Source organism: Zeus faber, assembly GCF_960531495.2.
Source record: "Zeus faber genome assembly, chromosome: 9".
In the NCBI taxonomy this organism is placed as follows: domain Eukaryota; kingdom Metazoa; phylum Chordata; class Actinopteri; order Zeiformes; family Zeidae; genus Zeus; species Zeus faber.
The window spans coordinates 20,958,338-20,975,959 of NC_137197.1; the positions used below are offsets into that span (position 1 = coordinate 20,958,338).

Consider the following 17,622-nt stretch of genomic DNA (forward strand, 5'->3'; position numbering starts at 1 on the left):
GCACGAGCGCAGTCAGCGCGCCTCCCTCTCCTCCGGCATTTCACTGTGTGTACAAGGGAGTGTGCCTTTGACCAAAACCTCCAGTAATTCCACAGATGTGTAGATGAAAGTGGGAAATAAACCCGACCATCATCGAGGGAATGTGCTCTAGTGCTGAGGTTCCCAACCACCGGCTCGCGCACCGTGCTCCACCATGCTCGCAGATAGCTCCTGCTCCTCAGCAGAGCAGCAGCAGGGAACAGAGTAAATTCAATACATGTAGAGTTTTTATTTGCTTCGTTTGGAGAAAATATCTCTCTGATCGGAGCTGCTGAGGTGCAAGCAGTAATTTGCCTTTTACTACCAGCGCTCCTCTCTGGCAAAAATAGCCGTTATTATGGTTATATCTGATATTCTGTGCTTATTTTGGTGAGCAACTTAAAAGTAGTGTAATAAGTAACTTATTGTTTATTATTCTAATGTCAATTTTTTTTAACGCTCTTAACTGTTTAGGTGTATTGATTAAATATTCTCATATTTGTTATAATTTATAATTTTTAATATTCAAATAAAACTTATTTACAAATCAAGACTCTATATTCTAATAACGGCATAGCGGTCAGTGCTGAAAATAAAAAAATGTTTAAATCGAAAATCTATTAGAATCGTGGATTTGGAGAATGGAGATACCCCTCATTTAAATGCACGGACACTCAAAAGAAACACACAGATGCCCAGTGAGCCTTCCAAGGCATTATTATTCTGTTGGTCATTTCTGGTATTTGGGAGAGCTGGGATTGTTTCGGTTGAGATATATCAGAACTATTGATTTAGCATTTTCTTCCATGTTCAGCACCAGACAGACAGCAGGAGCGAAGGTGAACTGTCCTCAAGAACGACTCACAGGTTTTCAAAGGCCAGCACTAATGCATGTTCCTCATTGATCGGCTGAACAAATGTTCTGCCCTGGCTCCAAAGGTCTGATCAGCCTCCTGTAGTAGAGTGAGGTGCACCCACCACTAACTAGCTCTGTCGATTCCTGTGTTTGGATTCCCGTTCTATGAGGCCCACATTCAGAGGTTTGGTAGTTCTACGAGTTTTGCCTGCATCACATTTTCCCCAAGTAAAACAATTATTATTCAAGAGTGTTTGTGTGGGAGCGCGCAAACGTGTGGGCAAAAAAGAAAGCGAAATAAATTATCCAGCAAAACGGCGAGGGAGAGGGAGGTGTAGGAAGAGAGGGAAACAAAGGAAGACACACATGGACAAGGGGTGTGAGAGAGAGAGAGAGACTCACTGAGACAGCTATGGCCGTAGTGCACCATGAAGTCGGCTCCCAGGGCCCGAGCAGTGAAGTCGTCCACACAGCAGGCACCGTACGTCACGTCCCCCATCACTATGGTGTCTGCTTCTGTGAACCTGGGTGGGCGCAAACGCAGGGACGCTAATGAGTGTACACACACACACACACACACACACACACACACACACACACACACACACACACACACACACACACACACACACACACACACACACACACACACACACCTGACTTTATCATTACCACGATCAATACACGCAGCATCCAGGGTGTGATTATGATAGAGTAGAATACAATCAATGCGCAGCATCTCCCCTCACACTGTACAGTATCTAACGGGTCCGCGGTCAATGGCTGACTTGGAGGGTATCACGATGAGGTGGCGCTGCTCTATTGTTCTTCATGACCGAGGTTTAATATCGATAGGACAAGCTGGCTGGGAGTTTGAGCCCTGCGGAATGAACACAGTCAGCGGGCTCTAGAGTCCATCCGGGAAAGGAGGTACGACAACCATGGGTCCGCAAGTGAAAGAGGAGTGCTGAGAGCTGTAGACATAAGCAGATTAACAAGTAGGGGTCCTGGACAGTCTACCGCGGGCTGGGATTTAAATAACATCTGGCTGGGAAGAGGAGAGACAGCCTTGAACAGTTGAACTGTGTTACGAGCGTTAGAATAAACCATTTCAGCGAGACATTCAATGCCCCAAGTAGGCTGAGAGAGCAAAAGAGACGGTGGGGGACCAATGTTACACTTTGAGATGAGGCTGAGATAAAAAGAGCCAATGACCTCCAGGGGGAAAACAACAAAAAAAAAAAAAAAAAAAAAAAAATGACGCAAGCGTCTGAGATCCCACATCTCTTAACAATGAAATACTGACCCCACTGCAGAAAATAGAGCACTCTCGTCAACTGTTAGGCGGCTAGGCAAATCCTTGAATGTGGAGCAAAGGGAATGAATGCATAGAATAATGGCGAGGGAGAACAAATAAATACAGGGACATTGCTAAGATGGAGGGATGTAGCGACAAGGGGTCAGATAAAAGTGGTGGTTGTTGCCTGGTATTAGTAGTGGCAGTATTCTGACAGATTAAAGGGAACCTATTATGTTCCCTTTTAGAAGAAGATGTTACACAAGTTAACATTGGTCTCTGAGGTCCCCAAAAACACGTTTGACGTTTTTTGCTGAAAATACCACTCATTCTTTTTATGCATTCACTCATCATATTACTTATTCACTAATCATATTATGCACTCTCATGTGCCTCCAAACCCACCCTGTTCCAGGTTGCTCTGAACCAGTGGGCGGAGCCACCCTCCTGAGGCCCCTAGTTCTGTGAGCCAATGGCGTTTGAGCATGGCTTCCAGGTTTCATAACTTTCACTGATTTCACCTCATCAGTCCACCCAAATCTGTTTCGGAACAAATTTGATGCAAGAAATAATCAATCCAAGTTCCTGAATCTTCACTCATAGTAGATCTACAAGGCCTGATTTAAAAGTTTGTTCGACCTTTCATTGCCGTGCTCCAAGTGTGTGGGAGGGACACCGCACTGAGACGCACTGGGACTCTCAGACGCGGGGAATGTTTGGTTTCATGTCAACGTCATAAAATTAAATAAAAATAAATAACTCGACAATAAACAAAAAAACAAAAACTATTTCTTATAGGTTTTGTTTGGAGAAACACTCAGGGGATCGTGCGCTGCAGCCTGCAGTCTTTTTTTTTTTTTTTTTTAAGAAAGAAACACAGCAGAATATATATTTTTTATATTTATATTTCCATCGTCCGTAGTTTCTTCATGGACAGTTGGTATTAATTCCTCCTTCTTTTAACAGATTTGTTTGTCTGCTTACTCAGATGGGGGGCGGTCCTTATTCTACTGAAGCCCAACGTGACGTAGGGGTTGCCTGCAACTCCACGTGGCTTTTTAGCCTTGGTAGCAGAATGGTCTTGCAATGGCGGTCGTTTGGTTAGCTGTCCATGCTTTCCAAACTAAAATAAAACCCGTTCGGGGATATAAGCAGCCTAGTTCATGGGGGGAAACCTCTCCGAAACATCTCCGAAACAGAGTCCAGTGCAGACCGCCTGTTTTGAGAGCTTGACATCTCACAGTAGCAGCCATTGAGGTAAGAGTGGACTGACTGTCATTGATCAACACTTCTGAATCCCCGTCCCTATATCACGAGCAAGTTGTGCATTGTGAATAAAACATTACTTATCGTATCTGTTCACCAAGGAGGTGTTCAGATGCAGTTTGCATCCAAACTTCACTCCCCTCTGCTTCTACACATCATCCAACCTCTCATTTGCTGTCCCTCCAGGCAGGGACGTTTTGGTCCGTCTCTCGTGCTCTCCCCCTCCCTCCCTCCCCCCTTACCTCCCACCTCTTAAATCTCCCTGTTCATTCTCTTCAAATGGTTGCTCTCATGTGAAGGACGGCCCAGGCAACCTGAGCCCGGTAAAACAAAGCAGACAGACAGAGCAAATCATCTGATGAATAAATATTTTCCGTAGAAGATTTGATTTGTTAATCCGTTACCTCGGCAAGTTCTTGGTGCGTGTGGCCGCGCACGTGTCTGGACACACGTACCCCTGCGTGCGTGCGGGGCACGCACAAAAGCGCTTGCCACGGGAGGGGGAGCGCAATAATAAGTAACTCATAAACATGTTATCCCTCGGATTGTTTGTGATCGGCAGACTTGGGAACCAACTCACGATTGCGTTTCAATTGTTGTCTCGTGGCAGAATATTGACATTGTAACTGCAACGGTGTGAAGTGCATAGCAAAATGTTGAGTTATTCTTTTAAATCAACCATAGACAACAAAGTCTATCAGGCAAAGTGAGACACTGTTGAATGTGATTGTATCTAATCAACCATCTATCTGCAAAGAATGTCATTATTGCTCTGTCTGTTTGTCAGCGCGCGCTATTTTCCACTGGGTATCTTTACTGAAATAGCACAATAACAAACGCTAGGAATCAGATTAGGAGGCTCGTATGAGACACGTGATGCTACTCAGGAGTAAGGCAGAGTGATTACCGGGGAGAGAGGTATCCCGTATCCGGCAAGGAAAGAGGGGGAGGGAATCGGAAGGAGGGGGAGGAGAGAAGAGAAGAAGGGAGGAGAGCTCAAGGGAGAAAGACAATACGCATCTCAGGCCATCGTCGTCAAAAAAAGCCTGACTCCTCCTGACAGGGTCCAGAGCGCGTTTCACTGGAGGGACGAGCTGTAAACACCTCCGGAGCAACCTCCCGTCCCTTCACTCCTCTTTCTTTCTGATCCTTGGCTGTTCTTTCTTTCTCTCCTCTCAGTGTGAGCTGTGGTACGTCCCGGGCTTTTTGGCTCAACCCTTCCGACTGAAATGTCATTAAGATGTAATTAAGATGCCAGGGAAGCTCCAGAGCTCCGTAACAGCCCTTGTTCATTCGACCTTTAGCATGTAGCTTGATATGTGTGATACACGGCTTACTGATTTTACTATTTGTCATAATAACCTCTGTACTGATATGTAAACACAGCTACACAGGGATGCAGAACACATGCAATCATGTGCAGATGCACAGAAACAAATACACACACACACACACACACACACACACACGCACGCACGCACGCACGCACGCACGCACGCACGCACGCACGCACGCACTGCTTACTAACGGATTAACAGCCAGCGATTGTATCGTCTTTTATCAGCGAGTAGGTTATTGATGTCAAGCAGTTAGGCCCTTTCCGTTATTGTCCCAGCGTGGCATGTTGAGCAGGGAAGTAAATTTCTCCCGTTGTCCTCCGGAGATGAAGCCCCTGTCTGACTTTGACAGGAATTTCATCAGACTGCAGAAAGGGAAGGGGCCCTGTTGGCGTTCTGGCGAGGGATCAACGCAGCCGCCACGTAGGATGAGAAACTTCTCAGCCGTCTTCGAATCAGTACATCAGCAGAAACACACAGAGCCGTTCTGTTACCGACGCCGCCTCCGTGTTGATGAAAATTAATAGACTGCTCTTTGACTAAGGGCCTGCTTTCATTTGTTCAATTAGCCAATGACGGGTGGATTGTCTCAGTACTCACAGAGGCTCTCACATGAATCCTGTTCCGTTTCACACACGGCGGATTGATGGATTTATGCTGCAAAGTACTTGCTGAGCAAAGTAATTTCACTTTTAAGTTGAATTCCTCTGCTTCCCATAATGATGTTATACTTAATCACCATCCAAAGGGAAATTCCATTTTAGCTGGCTGCCCAACAGGGAGGTCAGAGCATTTGGCTACAGTTGAGCACCCATGGACAAACTCTTGGATTAAGTGTCTTATTAAAAACACTTCATTTGAGGCCCAACAGTTGCCAAAACCAGCCTTGAGTCCAAAGCTGGTTTAGCCCTCACCCCGGATACAACTTGTAGAAATACCACACCAGCATCAACTTGTAAAATACCTAGAAAGAAAAAGCTAAAAGGAAAAGCCAAAGGAGGGAGTCATCATGGAACAGCACTCACAATTTGTGCAATGACCTTCTTTAGCCAAGTGCCTACAAAAGCTTCACGCTATTGTTGAAAGCTCATGGGGTAACAGATTTTCTGGCTCTTTGACATTCTGCTGGCATTTCCCCTTGAAAACTTCAGGGGTAGACGAAGGAGTTTAAACCACTCTGAGCCAGCATTTTAGCAAACTTCTGCACAAACAACCGACCACAGGCAGACAGATAATTTTACTAGGCCATCACATGGGTCCTGTGCTTTTATCATGATCAATGTGCATATATGTTATATTTTAGTCGGGAGGTAAAAACTACCTCACTAATTACCTGGGGAAAGAAAGGGTAGAATTAGGGAAACCGTTGTGTTTGATGGCCACTGTGACTGTGGCCACTAATGTAAATACTGTAATTAGGGAGGGAAAATGGAAGCAACGCCAAGGCAGGCGAGGACTCACAAGTACTCCTAAGCTGCATTAATTTGATATGAATGTTTTAATTTTCTACGTATTCAATTAATTAAACATTAACTGTCAAATGGAAAAACAGTGTTTCCCCTATATGCACAATGCTGAGCTGCCACTGTGGATTTTTTTTTTTGAGAGAGAGAGGGAGAGGCGAGGAGAGGAGAGAAGAGAAACATGATTATGCGCAGGATGTTTGGATCGGGTACTGAAACCCGCTACCACTAGGGCACCGGTTCCTACACGATCGGTATCTGCTGGACCGAATCACAACGCAGATTTTGCTGACTCATCTCGGTGCCATGGCCGAGCTGCCGAATGAAATATCCGCCCTCGGCCGCTGCAAAAGAGTTACGGCTTGCAGCGCGCCGCATGAAACGCTCTTTCCGAGGCACCAGCGCTTATCTCTCCCGCGCGGCTCGATCAGACGGCAGCGGCACTCGTCGACATCACATCATGGTCGCTTAGCAAATCAGACAAAGGAGGAGGGTCGTAAAGGTTTTCACTGCCCGTGACGTCTGGTTGGTGCAAACTCTCAGTTAGTTGTTCACATGTAACATGTGACATTTCTGGGGGAAACCCTGCTAATGATGACAGCGCAAAGCCGGCCATAATGTTTTGCCACTGAGCGCAATTTGCCCTTGTTTTGCGTCTGATCACAATTATCCGTGTGACAAAATAAATAATCCGTGCATCAGCGCGACCTTCAGCGACAGTAATAATAATTAAAACATAGCACCACCGCACTGAAACACTATTTGCGGCAGCGTAGTTTGTGGTGCATTTCACCCCTTCTGGGTCGGGCATTCCAGTTACCCCGTCTATATGTCTCCTCGGCGACCTCTCCTCAGTTGACAAGAAAATAATATTACTCAGTTGGAAAAACAGATAATCTCACCACATCCTAATGGTTACATTTATATATAGAATACATCTCAATGGAAAAACTATTGGCAATATCCAAAAAACAATGTTGATCCATTTAATGAAATAAGGGCTACTTTTATCACTGACATAACGCCATCCATTAATACTTGAGTCTTCCTAAGTCGGGGCAATGTCGTTGTGTTTTGGGGCATGTGGGGGTTCCCCTGGTCTCACCAGTGTGTTGGGGTGCGGGAGGTGGGCAGGTGCCCCGGGTGGTGGAGGGCCCACATATCTGGCTGTTTGCGGGTGTCGACAGGCGCTGACACCCGCCCTAAGCGCATTCGGCAACGTGGACGGTCGCTCGGGGCTTGCTGCTGGATGGTGCCTCTGTCCTATTGCGGTGGAACGGGCCCCGCCCCTGTGGGCGTGGGGGCCCCACCTGCGAGGTGGGCGGCTCGGACAGGGTGTCGGTCTGTCGGCGCGGGACCAGGCTCGCGCCTGCGGCTGCGTCTTATTCCTGCACATGGGGTAGGTTGTATGTGTGCTCCTCAGGGCTGCAGGGTCTCCTCGTGCTCTCTGGGACTGGTTTATGCTCCTCTAGGCCAGGCGCGGGCGTTGCTCCGAGGGCTTCTGGCTTTCTTTGGGGAGTCTGGGGGGGGGGTCTTCTGTGGCTGCAGGGCAAGGTGCTCGGGGCTTTCCTGCCGTCATGGAGTGTCTATAGGGCTACGGGACTCAGGGATGGCTTCGGGGCCTTTTAAGCCTCTTGGAGTCGCAACAATATAATACCGACCTAATACACCAGAACCAATTCGGACAAGTCCCGTACACTTACTGGTGGACACATCACACGCACACACACATCACATGCGCACACACACACAGCTGTGCTCTTGTCATCCTACAGGTCGTCCACAGGGCAGGGTTGTTGCAGCGGTTGAGGAGTAGAGTGGCATTGCAGGTTGAGAAGTTGAACTCCGCTTGCAGACTAACTGTGTCCTAGATGCAATGGCATACAAATACTCTGTGTTGTATGCCCAGCATGCTGACAGCACAGGTTATAAAAAAAAAAAGAAAAAAAAAAAAAAGAAAAGACAACAAGATGTCTGAAATGTCCCGGTTCCAACAAAGCCTCAAGCTTTCAGATACTTTCAGCCCGAAAAATGCTTAGAAGATGAATAATAAGAAAAATCTGAGCAATAGCAATAGGCTTGGATTAAAAAGTGAGAGAGCGAGCCACTGCGCATAGTTTGCACACACATGAAAAAATTTCACTTCACCTCCGCTGCTACAGCTGTAATCACTGAAAAGTTCATGTTTAATGACAGATATATCCTGGCTTCGCCTATGGAATGCATTAACAGGTAGTAAGGGAGTTACAGAGCCATTACAGGGACTAGAGCTACAATATTGCTGTCTCTCCAAAAGAAAAGCTATGTGATTTGATCAAATGCGTTTCCCGGCTGTCTAACAGGAGTTCTGTACAATAGGTTTAGCCATAATGCTTTAGCCATCACCAGTCAGACCCTCCTGTCTGAGGTCTTAATATAGCAGAGACTGCAGAGTGGCCCTGTGAGAGGGAGGGCTGACAAACCGGCCAGCCAGGAGCCTGCAAACTGTGGACAGGCAAACTAACTGTTCATATGTGATACGCTTACATCCAAAAACTATGACAACTACACCGCGTTCCAAATTATTATGCAAATTGGATTTAGGTGTCATAAACATTACATTTTTTGTTTTCCAATTAAACTCATGGATGGTATTGTGTCTCAGGTCTCTTTGGATCACTGAAATCAATCTCAGACACCTGTGATAATTTGTTTGCCAGGTGAGCCCAATTAAAGGTAAACTAATAAGAAGGACGTTCCACATTATTAAGCAGGCCACAGGTTTCAAGCAATATGGGAAAGAAAAAGGATCTCTCTGCTGCAGAAAAGTTTGTGGCTGATTCAGAGCACAGACGAAAGGTGCAGATAAAGGCATAATGAGGAAGGTTTCTGCCAGACAAATTCATGGGATTAAGAGAGCAGCTGCTAAAATGCCGTTACAAAGCAGCAAACAGGTATTTGAAGCTGCTGGTGCCATTGGAGTCCCGCCAACCTCAAGGTGTAGGATCCTCCAGAGGCTTGCAGTTGTGCATAAACCTACTATTTGGCCACCCCTAACCAATGCTCACAAGCAGAAACGGCTGCAGTGGGCCCAGAAATACATGAAGACTCATTTTCAAACAGTCTTTTTTTACTGGTGAGTGCGGTGCAACCCTGGATGGTCCAGATGGAAGGAGTAGTGGATGGTTGGTGGATGGCCACCATGTCCCAACAAGGCTGAGACGTCAGCAAGGAGCTGGTGGAGTCATGTGTTGGGCCGGAATCATGGGGAGAGAGCTGGTACGCCCCTTTAGGGTCGTTGAAGGTGCGAAAATAACCTCAGCAAAGTATATAGAGTTTCTGACTGAGCACTTTCTTCCATGGTACAAAAAGAAGAACCGTGTCTTCCGTAGCAAAACCATCTTCATGCATGACAATGCACTGTGTCATTGGGTGCTATGGGCATAAAAAGGAGAGAAACTCATGGTGTGGCCCCCACCCTCCCCTGACCTCAACCCTATTGAGAACCTTTGGAGCATCCTCAAGCAAAAGATCTATGAGGGTGGGAGGCAGTTTGCATCAAAACATCAGCTCTGGGAGGCTATTCTGACATCCAAAGAGATTCAAGCAGAAACTCTTCAAAAACTCACAAGTTCAATGGCTGCCATAATTGGGAAGGTGATATCAAAGAAGGCTCCAATGTTAACATGTAACTTGGCCTGTTAAGATGTTTTTGATTGAAATAGCTTTTGATTTCAGTAAATATGACCTCCTAAAGCTGCACATTCAACAAATGACCAATTTCAGTTCTTTACAACCTATAAAATGCTTTGAAACTCTGTTGTGCATAATAATTTGGAACAGTGCATTTTGAGTTTTTTATTTTTGAAATAAATACTGTTATCATTGGGAGGTTTGTTCAATAACAATCAAATTATACCCTAACGGTTGATAACTTGAAAATTATACTGACTGTCATTTGCGTCGACTATTAAGGAAAATCAGAGAAAAATATTTGCATAATAATTTGGAACGCTGTGTAGTAGCAACCAACTATCCTGAAATTATCATATTAAAAATAATAATAAAACACGAACAACACAACTACTATTAATAATAATAGACTGTTTAAATCAGCACTTTTGCTTAAATATTATTGAGGAAAAATAGACAGAAACGGTGTCCAAGGCAACATGTAGTGTAACTAAAACTAAACTGAAGATACATTAACATGTTTGAATCTAAACCTTATTGGAGCAGATCGTTTCCTATATCAGTCATTTGAGGACAGAATGCCCACTACCTGCAAATATCCACACAATAATCCCCCTGTTAACAGTGTAATGTAAAAAAAAAAAACAACTCAAAAATATATTTTGAAGGTGGATGGCTCAAAGACTTCATCCCAGATGGCATCAGTAGACTGTTTGGAGAACTTTTGGAGAAAATAAATGGGTTTGATCGAATCCGTGGATCGAATCCTTAGAGCCTGTGATCATTTTTAGAAATAGAACTAGACCTAACGGAATGAATTTGAATGTGGTCATATGATTGCCACAATTTTCATTATTTGCAAGCAGGGGCATTTAGATGTTATACCATTTTGTTATAATACTATTATGCAAGATCATAATTGACCCACCTTTATCAACTGGTATTATGATTTCCTTGGTGACGACGTGGCTGCCATATTAGGGTCACCAGTAAACAAATGCGGTGTGCGCTGCGGGGTGCGGGGTCCTCCGTGGAGTCGCCCGGTTCCAAACTGACTTTAATGATAATTTGGTTCGGAGCAGCGGTCAGCTTCGTGGAGGGTCCCCATCCTTCAACGCACGCTGCACTCTGCCACCAATGGATCTCAGAGGGGTGGGGGGAAATGTTCCCAGAAAAAAAATAATTAGGATGTCACAACTATATGTGAAAGGGGTGTAAATATGGCATAGCCGTCAGTGCTGAAACAATACACATGTTTAAATCGAAAATCCAAACGAATCTTCATATTAAAAATGAAAGTGAAATTGAATAGTGGATTTGGAGAATCGTGACATCCCTTGTAATTTTTCTTTATATTTACGGAAAGGGCGGGCATCATTACATGGAATATTAGTTTGTCGTAATTAAATTCCAAAAATTGGCAGTTTGTATATTAATTGTTAAATGTATCATAAACTGATTGTCTCATGAATTGAATACCTACTGTATGTAAGTTTGAACACATTCAATTTCTTTGGCATGCCACAAGCCTTTCTGACATATACATTTGAGAAAAACATATTCAAGAGAAACCTAAGCTTCTTTCATACATGCACTCCGGACATTGTCCGGAGTTGCCCTTTCATACATGAAGCAAAAAAAACGCAGATTGTCTTTGTCAGACATGTTTACACTTCCTGGAAATAATGCATTTGATTTTGACGAGGGGCAAAGCCTGGGTAGAGCAAGCAGGAGGTAGGATGTGACGCAATGGCGCTGCAAAGTTTTACAGCACACCCAAGAGAGCGAACAAGGCTACAGACTTATCAGTAGTTGGCCTTTTTTTTTGCGTTGATACTCCATGTCCAAAGATCCACACAAAGGTAAATAACTGGCGCATGATAGAGACGTCAGCAAAGAATGATCTGGACAATTACCTGCTCTGTTCACAAATACCACTCTGATGAGTCAGACATTTCAAACATACAGCTCATCAGGGTTATGTCCGGATGGTTTCAGGGTCGCAGTGCATGTGTGAAAGCGGCTCTAGATTCAGGACTGGGGTCTGGTTAATATGGCAGATTTCCAGGCCCCCTTTCAGCATAAAGTAGGTAATGCAGGGTTTTCTTCCTCTTTGTTTGACTCTAAGAGGGGGAATAGTAAGATTAAATTATTTTGATTAAAAAAAAAAAATAAAAGAAAATAAAAGAAGATTCACTGTGATCGGCTGTCAAATTACTCAATCTACTTGACTGCTTGCTCATAGAAAATGACACAGCAATTCTCAAGGTATTTTTTATACCTTGAGAATTGCTGACAGGTTGAGAAGCAATTGGTCATATTTCTTTTCCCATCAATCTTTTTTTCCAATAATGACTAACTATGTCCAATTGTTTATGATTTGCTCCCATTTTTCATAAAGACAGGTAATCTAAGTAATCTAATCTTAACCAGAAACAGAAAAACTCTCAAACCTATCCTGGGTAACATGGTACTCTCTGCTCGTTTGAGGTCTCCTAAAAAGAATAAAACGGCCTTCATTTTACACATCCCATAAAGCTTAAAATACTTTTTAACTTCCTGTGAATAGAGTTCCTTGGAGACTCCTCCTTATGTTTAGTGTGTGATCTCACAAGTCAAGTTTCAATAAACATGTGTCCTTGCTGTAGTGAAACCAAGGCAGATTTCATCCTATGGGTTTATTTGAAAGGTTAAAAGTGTGTGTGATAAAATACCTTCCTGACAAAAAAAAAAAAAAAAAAAAAAAGAACAAGAGAGAGAAACACCTGAATAAGAGTTGTGACAGACCAGAATAGCATGATGACTGAGAGGGCCACTGTCACCTTAACAATAGCTTGTTTGTGTATCGTGACATTGATTGTGAGGTTCTGTAACTGACGAATCAATCTAAAGCTGCTTTCACAACGGGACTGCAACCCTGAAACTATCTGGACATTACCAGGAGGAGCTGTATGTGTGAATGCAAATGTCTGAATCATTTGGACCGGACATTAACCTAACTTTATCCAGCCAGCCCCCTAGTACAAAGTCCACATAATGTCTGATCGAGCGGTATGTTTTAACAGAGCAGGTAATTGTCCGGAGCATTCACAGTGAGCGCGTGGGCATTTCAGGTGTTGATGACTTCTCTATCATGCGCCAGTTATTTACCTCGGTGCAGCTCTTCGCGCACGGAGCACAGCGGCCTCATTCTCCTTTCCTTTATATTCCTTTACACTCTCGTTTATATTGTGGGTACGTCCAAATACATGGAGTATCAATGCAAAAAAGGTTACAATTACTGATAGGTCTGTAGCTTCGTCCGCTATCTTGGGCGTGCTGTAAACTCTGCAGTGTCATGCATCGTTGTGTCATGTGCTGCCCTGGATTATCCGGACATTGTCTGGAGTTTATGTGTGAAAGCAACATAATTCTGTGACTACTGAATCTTTGTTGTAATGCAGTTCTGTTCTGATTTAAGTAAAGCGAGAAGCTACTCCAGACACGCACTTAGAGTACGCTTAATCATGATTTTTGTGTATAATATTGTTTATCGCTAATTTTTTACATGTCATAACATAAAGAAATTGCCAGGACCATTTGTGTTGATGGGTCTCCTACAGAGCAGCACATGGGTGTTGTGGAAAAGAGATAATATTCGGGTAGCAAAGGAGCGCTCCCTAGGTAGCCGGTCAGCTCAGCTCAGATAAACCCTCATTATCCTGTCTTTAAAAGATTGCATAAATGAAACTGAGAAAAAATACAATGTATAGAGAGAGGAAAAAAGTCAGGCAAAATAAAGACAATGTCTGTCAGGCAGAACAGGGTCACAAAAGATTATTGGGAGTAGTCTGTTGAAAGAAAGGCAAAAAACAACAAGAAACAGGGATAAAGGGGGAGCTAAAGAGAGCAAGAGAGAGAATGAGGCTGAACACGTAAGACAGATGAGCCATCGCTGTTGGGCTTGTAATATTAACAAATCTGATATCTATAATCAGCTTTATGCACATGCAACACAGAAAATACCCTGACAAAATGGTCCCACCCAAAAAGGAATTTGGCAAAACTGTGATTGCAACAGACAGGAGGATTACATGTTCACCACTTCTTCTCTCCCCTCTTTTATTTCTATCAATCTATAAGTTAAATACTCTATATTTCACATTATTGTTGTATTGATTCAAGGAAAGGGTAATCATATCTCCTGCAAATTAATTGGGAGAAATAAATACAACCGTTAGAAGCAAATGACAACCACTGCACTGTATTGACTGAATAGTGCTGCAGTGAGCAGCACAAACAGACAGACATGAGGCTGTGAGGGAGGGATGATGTTTAGACAGATGTTTTCAGTATTACCATTAGATAATCCTTTAACTCCCTGAAAAACAAGATCATTACAGCTATTTCTGTGAATGTATCTCATCTATTTGTCCTGGCATGAAATCAAAAAGCCTTAACTTGGAATGGGCCAGGATGGAAAAGCCAACAGCTTTGTCAAGATACCGCTTTGAGCAGCACAGCATAATACTCCTTAAAGAGCTACAATCCAATTTACTAAACAAAACAAAAAAGGTGATATGGCAAAAGTTATTATGCGGTTCTAATATTACTTGGATATTGCTCTGGGAGGTGAAAACTTAAGCTAAGCCTCAAGCCAGGAATCTAATCTCTTTCGATCACCCCAAATTATACAGAAAATCAAAATATAGTATGACACTGCAGTTATCAGATCTGAAAGGGCATGAAATGAGAAATGAGTCTGAGGGTCCGATAAAGACAGCTAATGGGGGTATTAGATGCGATTGATCAGGGACAAGAGCTTCTAAAACAATGAACACTGATAAGCTATGACACAGAAATTAGCCAAAAAGGAAAACAACCACAAACAACAAAGCCAAGCTCATTTGGACACAATCTTGTGTACACTTCACCCTGTATTCAGATTAAGACTAGACTCATTTTAAATAAGCACGCTACGATAGTTGCCTTTCGAGACGAAACTTGTCACGACAGATCGCAGCCATGTGGTACACAAACCCGAGACAAAATTATTGCAAAGGGCTTTCGCTGCAGAGATTGATGAGGTTACATACATCTCTTCTCTCCACTCTCTCCTCCTATGCCCTGTTCAGATCTCACGATATTTTCCCAGATCTGGCTGTCCCAGACACATTTCTCAGACCGGGGACAAAATGCTCCACATCGGCACCTCACGCAGCGCGCTCCCATCAGCGCTGCTCGTTAAGTTTGAGGGTTTTGTGGGTATACAGACTTCGGAGAACTACGCTGTGAGCTGTGCCAGACGGCTTGTTGAGCCGTCGCCGACCTCCTGATGTTTCCAAGCATGCTTGAAACTCCGGGAGGTCGGCGAAAAGCTTGAAGCCTCGGGGATGAACGCAGCAACGACCGAGCCAATGAGAACACGAGAGGAAACCCGGGGGAGGAGTAATGTAGAAGCATATATGGAATGAATGCAATGTATATTAAAATAAAGGAATATTAGGTATTTTGTTGCACTTCACTATTTAGGGCCTCATTTACATTAATTATAATAAATATAGCTGCCGGCAGCAATGCACGGAAAGTTCCATTTAGTCGTGTTTGGTACGTATTACAGTTTCACAAAATGCTGGTTACAAAGACTTCATTTAGTAAATCAATAAAGAATCCTCTTCTTCGTTAAGGAGCGAGATAAGAAAAGGACAAATGTTTAACCAATATTTATTCAATAATAAATAATTAATGTACTTACAAAACAGAAAATGAGGTTTCAACATCAGTTCATCAGTGGTGGGTGCAGAGTCAGCGACGGACTGGGACAAAAAAAATGGACTGGATTTTTTTGTCCAAACCAGCCCACCACAACCAGCCCACGTATCCACCAGCCCCATCGTCGCACATACAAAACACACCAGCCCGTGATATCACGCCTCATTAGCATAATGGATGGATACTGGGCTACCGTAACACTAAAACAGAGATATTTTAAGAGTAAAGTTTTGTTGCCGGCAGGCCACCACTGTGAGGATACCATGATAGTTTCAGGCAGTCACTGTTTCATGAATGTCCATATTTGCTGTATAATCTATTTCAACACAGGAAACAAGCCAGATAATACCATTGCCAATTTGATCACTTTGACCTTGAAACTTGAATGACTTACTCTTCAGGGCAGGTCTAAAAGTACAAATGTCTACAGTCAGTAGCTGATGTTTGTGATTATTTATAAAGTGCAGTTAAACAATAAATATTTAAATTTCAAACAAACTAAAGAATATCTAAAATATAACAAAAGTTAAGTACTGTACATTTTTTGGCCTGCTGCTACAATACTGACCATGACTTCTAGCCTGGGTATTGTTGGCCTATAAACAATAAAATAATATTGAAATAAAAAAAACACCAGCTTGTATATATTTGTACTGTGCTCGGGTATTGCCGGTCCATAACTTGTAAATAATATCTAAATTTGATATTTCCGACGCTTGAAGGCAGCACCGTAGCATCTCCGACAGGCCTTGAGTGCCAACTTTGAAAGAAATCCCTTGGAGAAACAAATGCTGTTGCTCTGACAATGCCTTACAGTGTTAAATGTGCTCTTACGAACCAAAAATGTTGGCGCATGTTTCCGGGATAAGGAGGAGGAACTGTGCAATTTCATTTCATGAATGGATAGTTACTTGGCTGGAATATTTGGAAAAGAGAATTAGAAAATAAATTTAATAATGATGCTATTTAGTGGCTGGTTCTCCGTTTTTTTTGTTTAACCACCATTTACACTTAATCGTATAAGACCTAAGTCATCTATTAAGTATATTCAGGTGCCCAAATCTAAGAATTTGCTGCTTTTCTGTTTATATATTTGGGGGTTGCTGTCAGTCAGACTACACAAGCAGGTTGTAAAAGTCACCTTGGAGAGTTCTCTGACATTTTACAGGACAAAAGATCACTTACTGCTGACATTGGCGTATGAGTGAGGGGAATCGAACCTGGGTCTACTGTGTAGGAGAGCAAAACCTTACTCGCTACACATACCTATAATTACACTCTGTAGTCGTGAGTTGTTTTATTTTTTGTCATTTCCGACAGTGTGTTGGGTAAACTGTAATGCTTCCTAAAGCTTCATTTTTCCATCCCTACTTTACAGCTCCCGTTATATAACAAGTGTGCCGCCGCAACTACAAACACTGGCCCGGCTGCTTCTAATTTCAGTGACTGACTGCGGGCCACAACCTGCACATTACTACCCAATTGGATGATGATGTCACAAAATGTCTTACGCCACAAACTCATCTTGCTCCACCAACCGAGTGCCGTTTTCAAATGTTGACGTATCGGTGACATTCAAAAATTCACCAACGTTTGGCTACTTTGGGTCAAATGTCACTGGTTTTTCGCTAATTCCGCCTCCAATATAGATGAAACTTGAAAGACGAGTTGTTTGCGATGTCCAGGTTCTAACGAGACCTTAACCGTGTCCGTGGGTGACGCAGTTCTTCCAGATACTTTTAGCAGGAAAAGTGCAGAGGAAAATTATATAATAAAAAAAATAACAATATTAGGGATGGTGATGATTTATCTCCAATTCCAACGGAACTCGGTCGTTAAGTGAGGAGTACCTGCGCGCGCGCGCGCGCGCACACACACACACACACACACACACACACACACACACACACACACACACACACACACACACACACACACACACACACACACACACACACACAC

The 17,622-nt window shown here is 43.4% G+C and overlaps 1 protein-coding gene across 3 annotated transcripts in view; it reads right to left on the reverse strand.

Moving 5' to 3' along the window:
• dph1 (diphthamide biosynthesis 1) overlaps positions 1-17,622 on the reverse strand; it is a 75,677-nt gene that overhangs the window by 33,771 nt on the left and 24,284 nt on the right. For all 3 annotated transcript variants that reach the window (XM_080006476.1, XM_080006474.1, XM_080006475.1), the window contains exon 4: positions 1,277-1,398. In XM_080006476.1, coding sequence (XP_079862602.1) covers positions 1,277-1,398 — 122 coding nt within the window. The remainder of the gene's footprint in view (positions 1-1,276; positions 1,399-17,622) is intronic.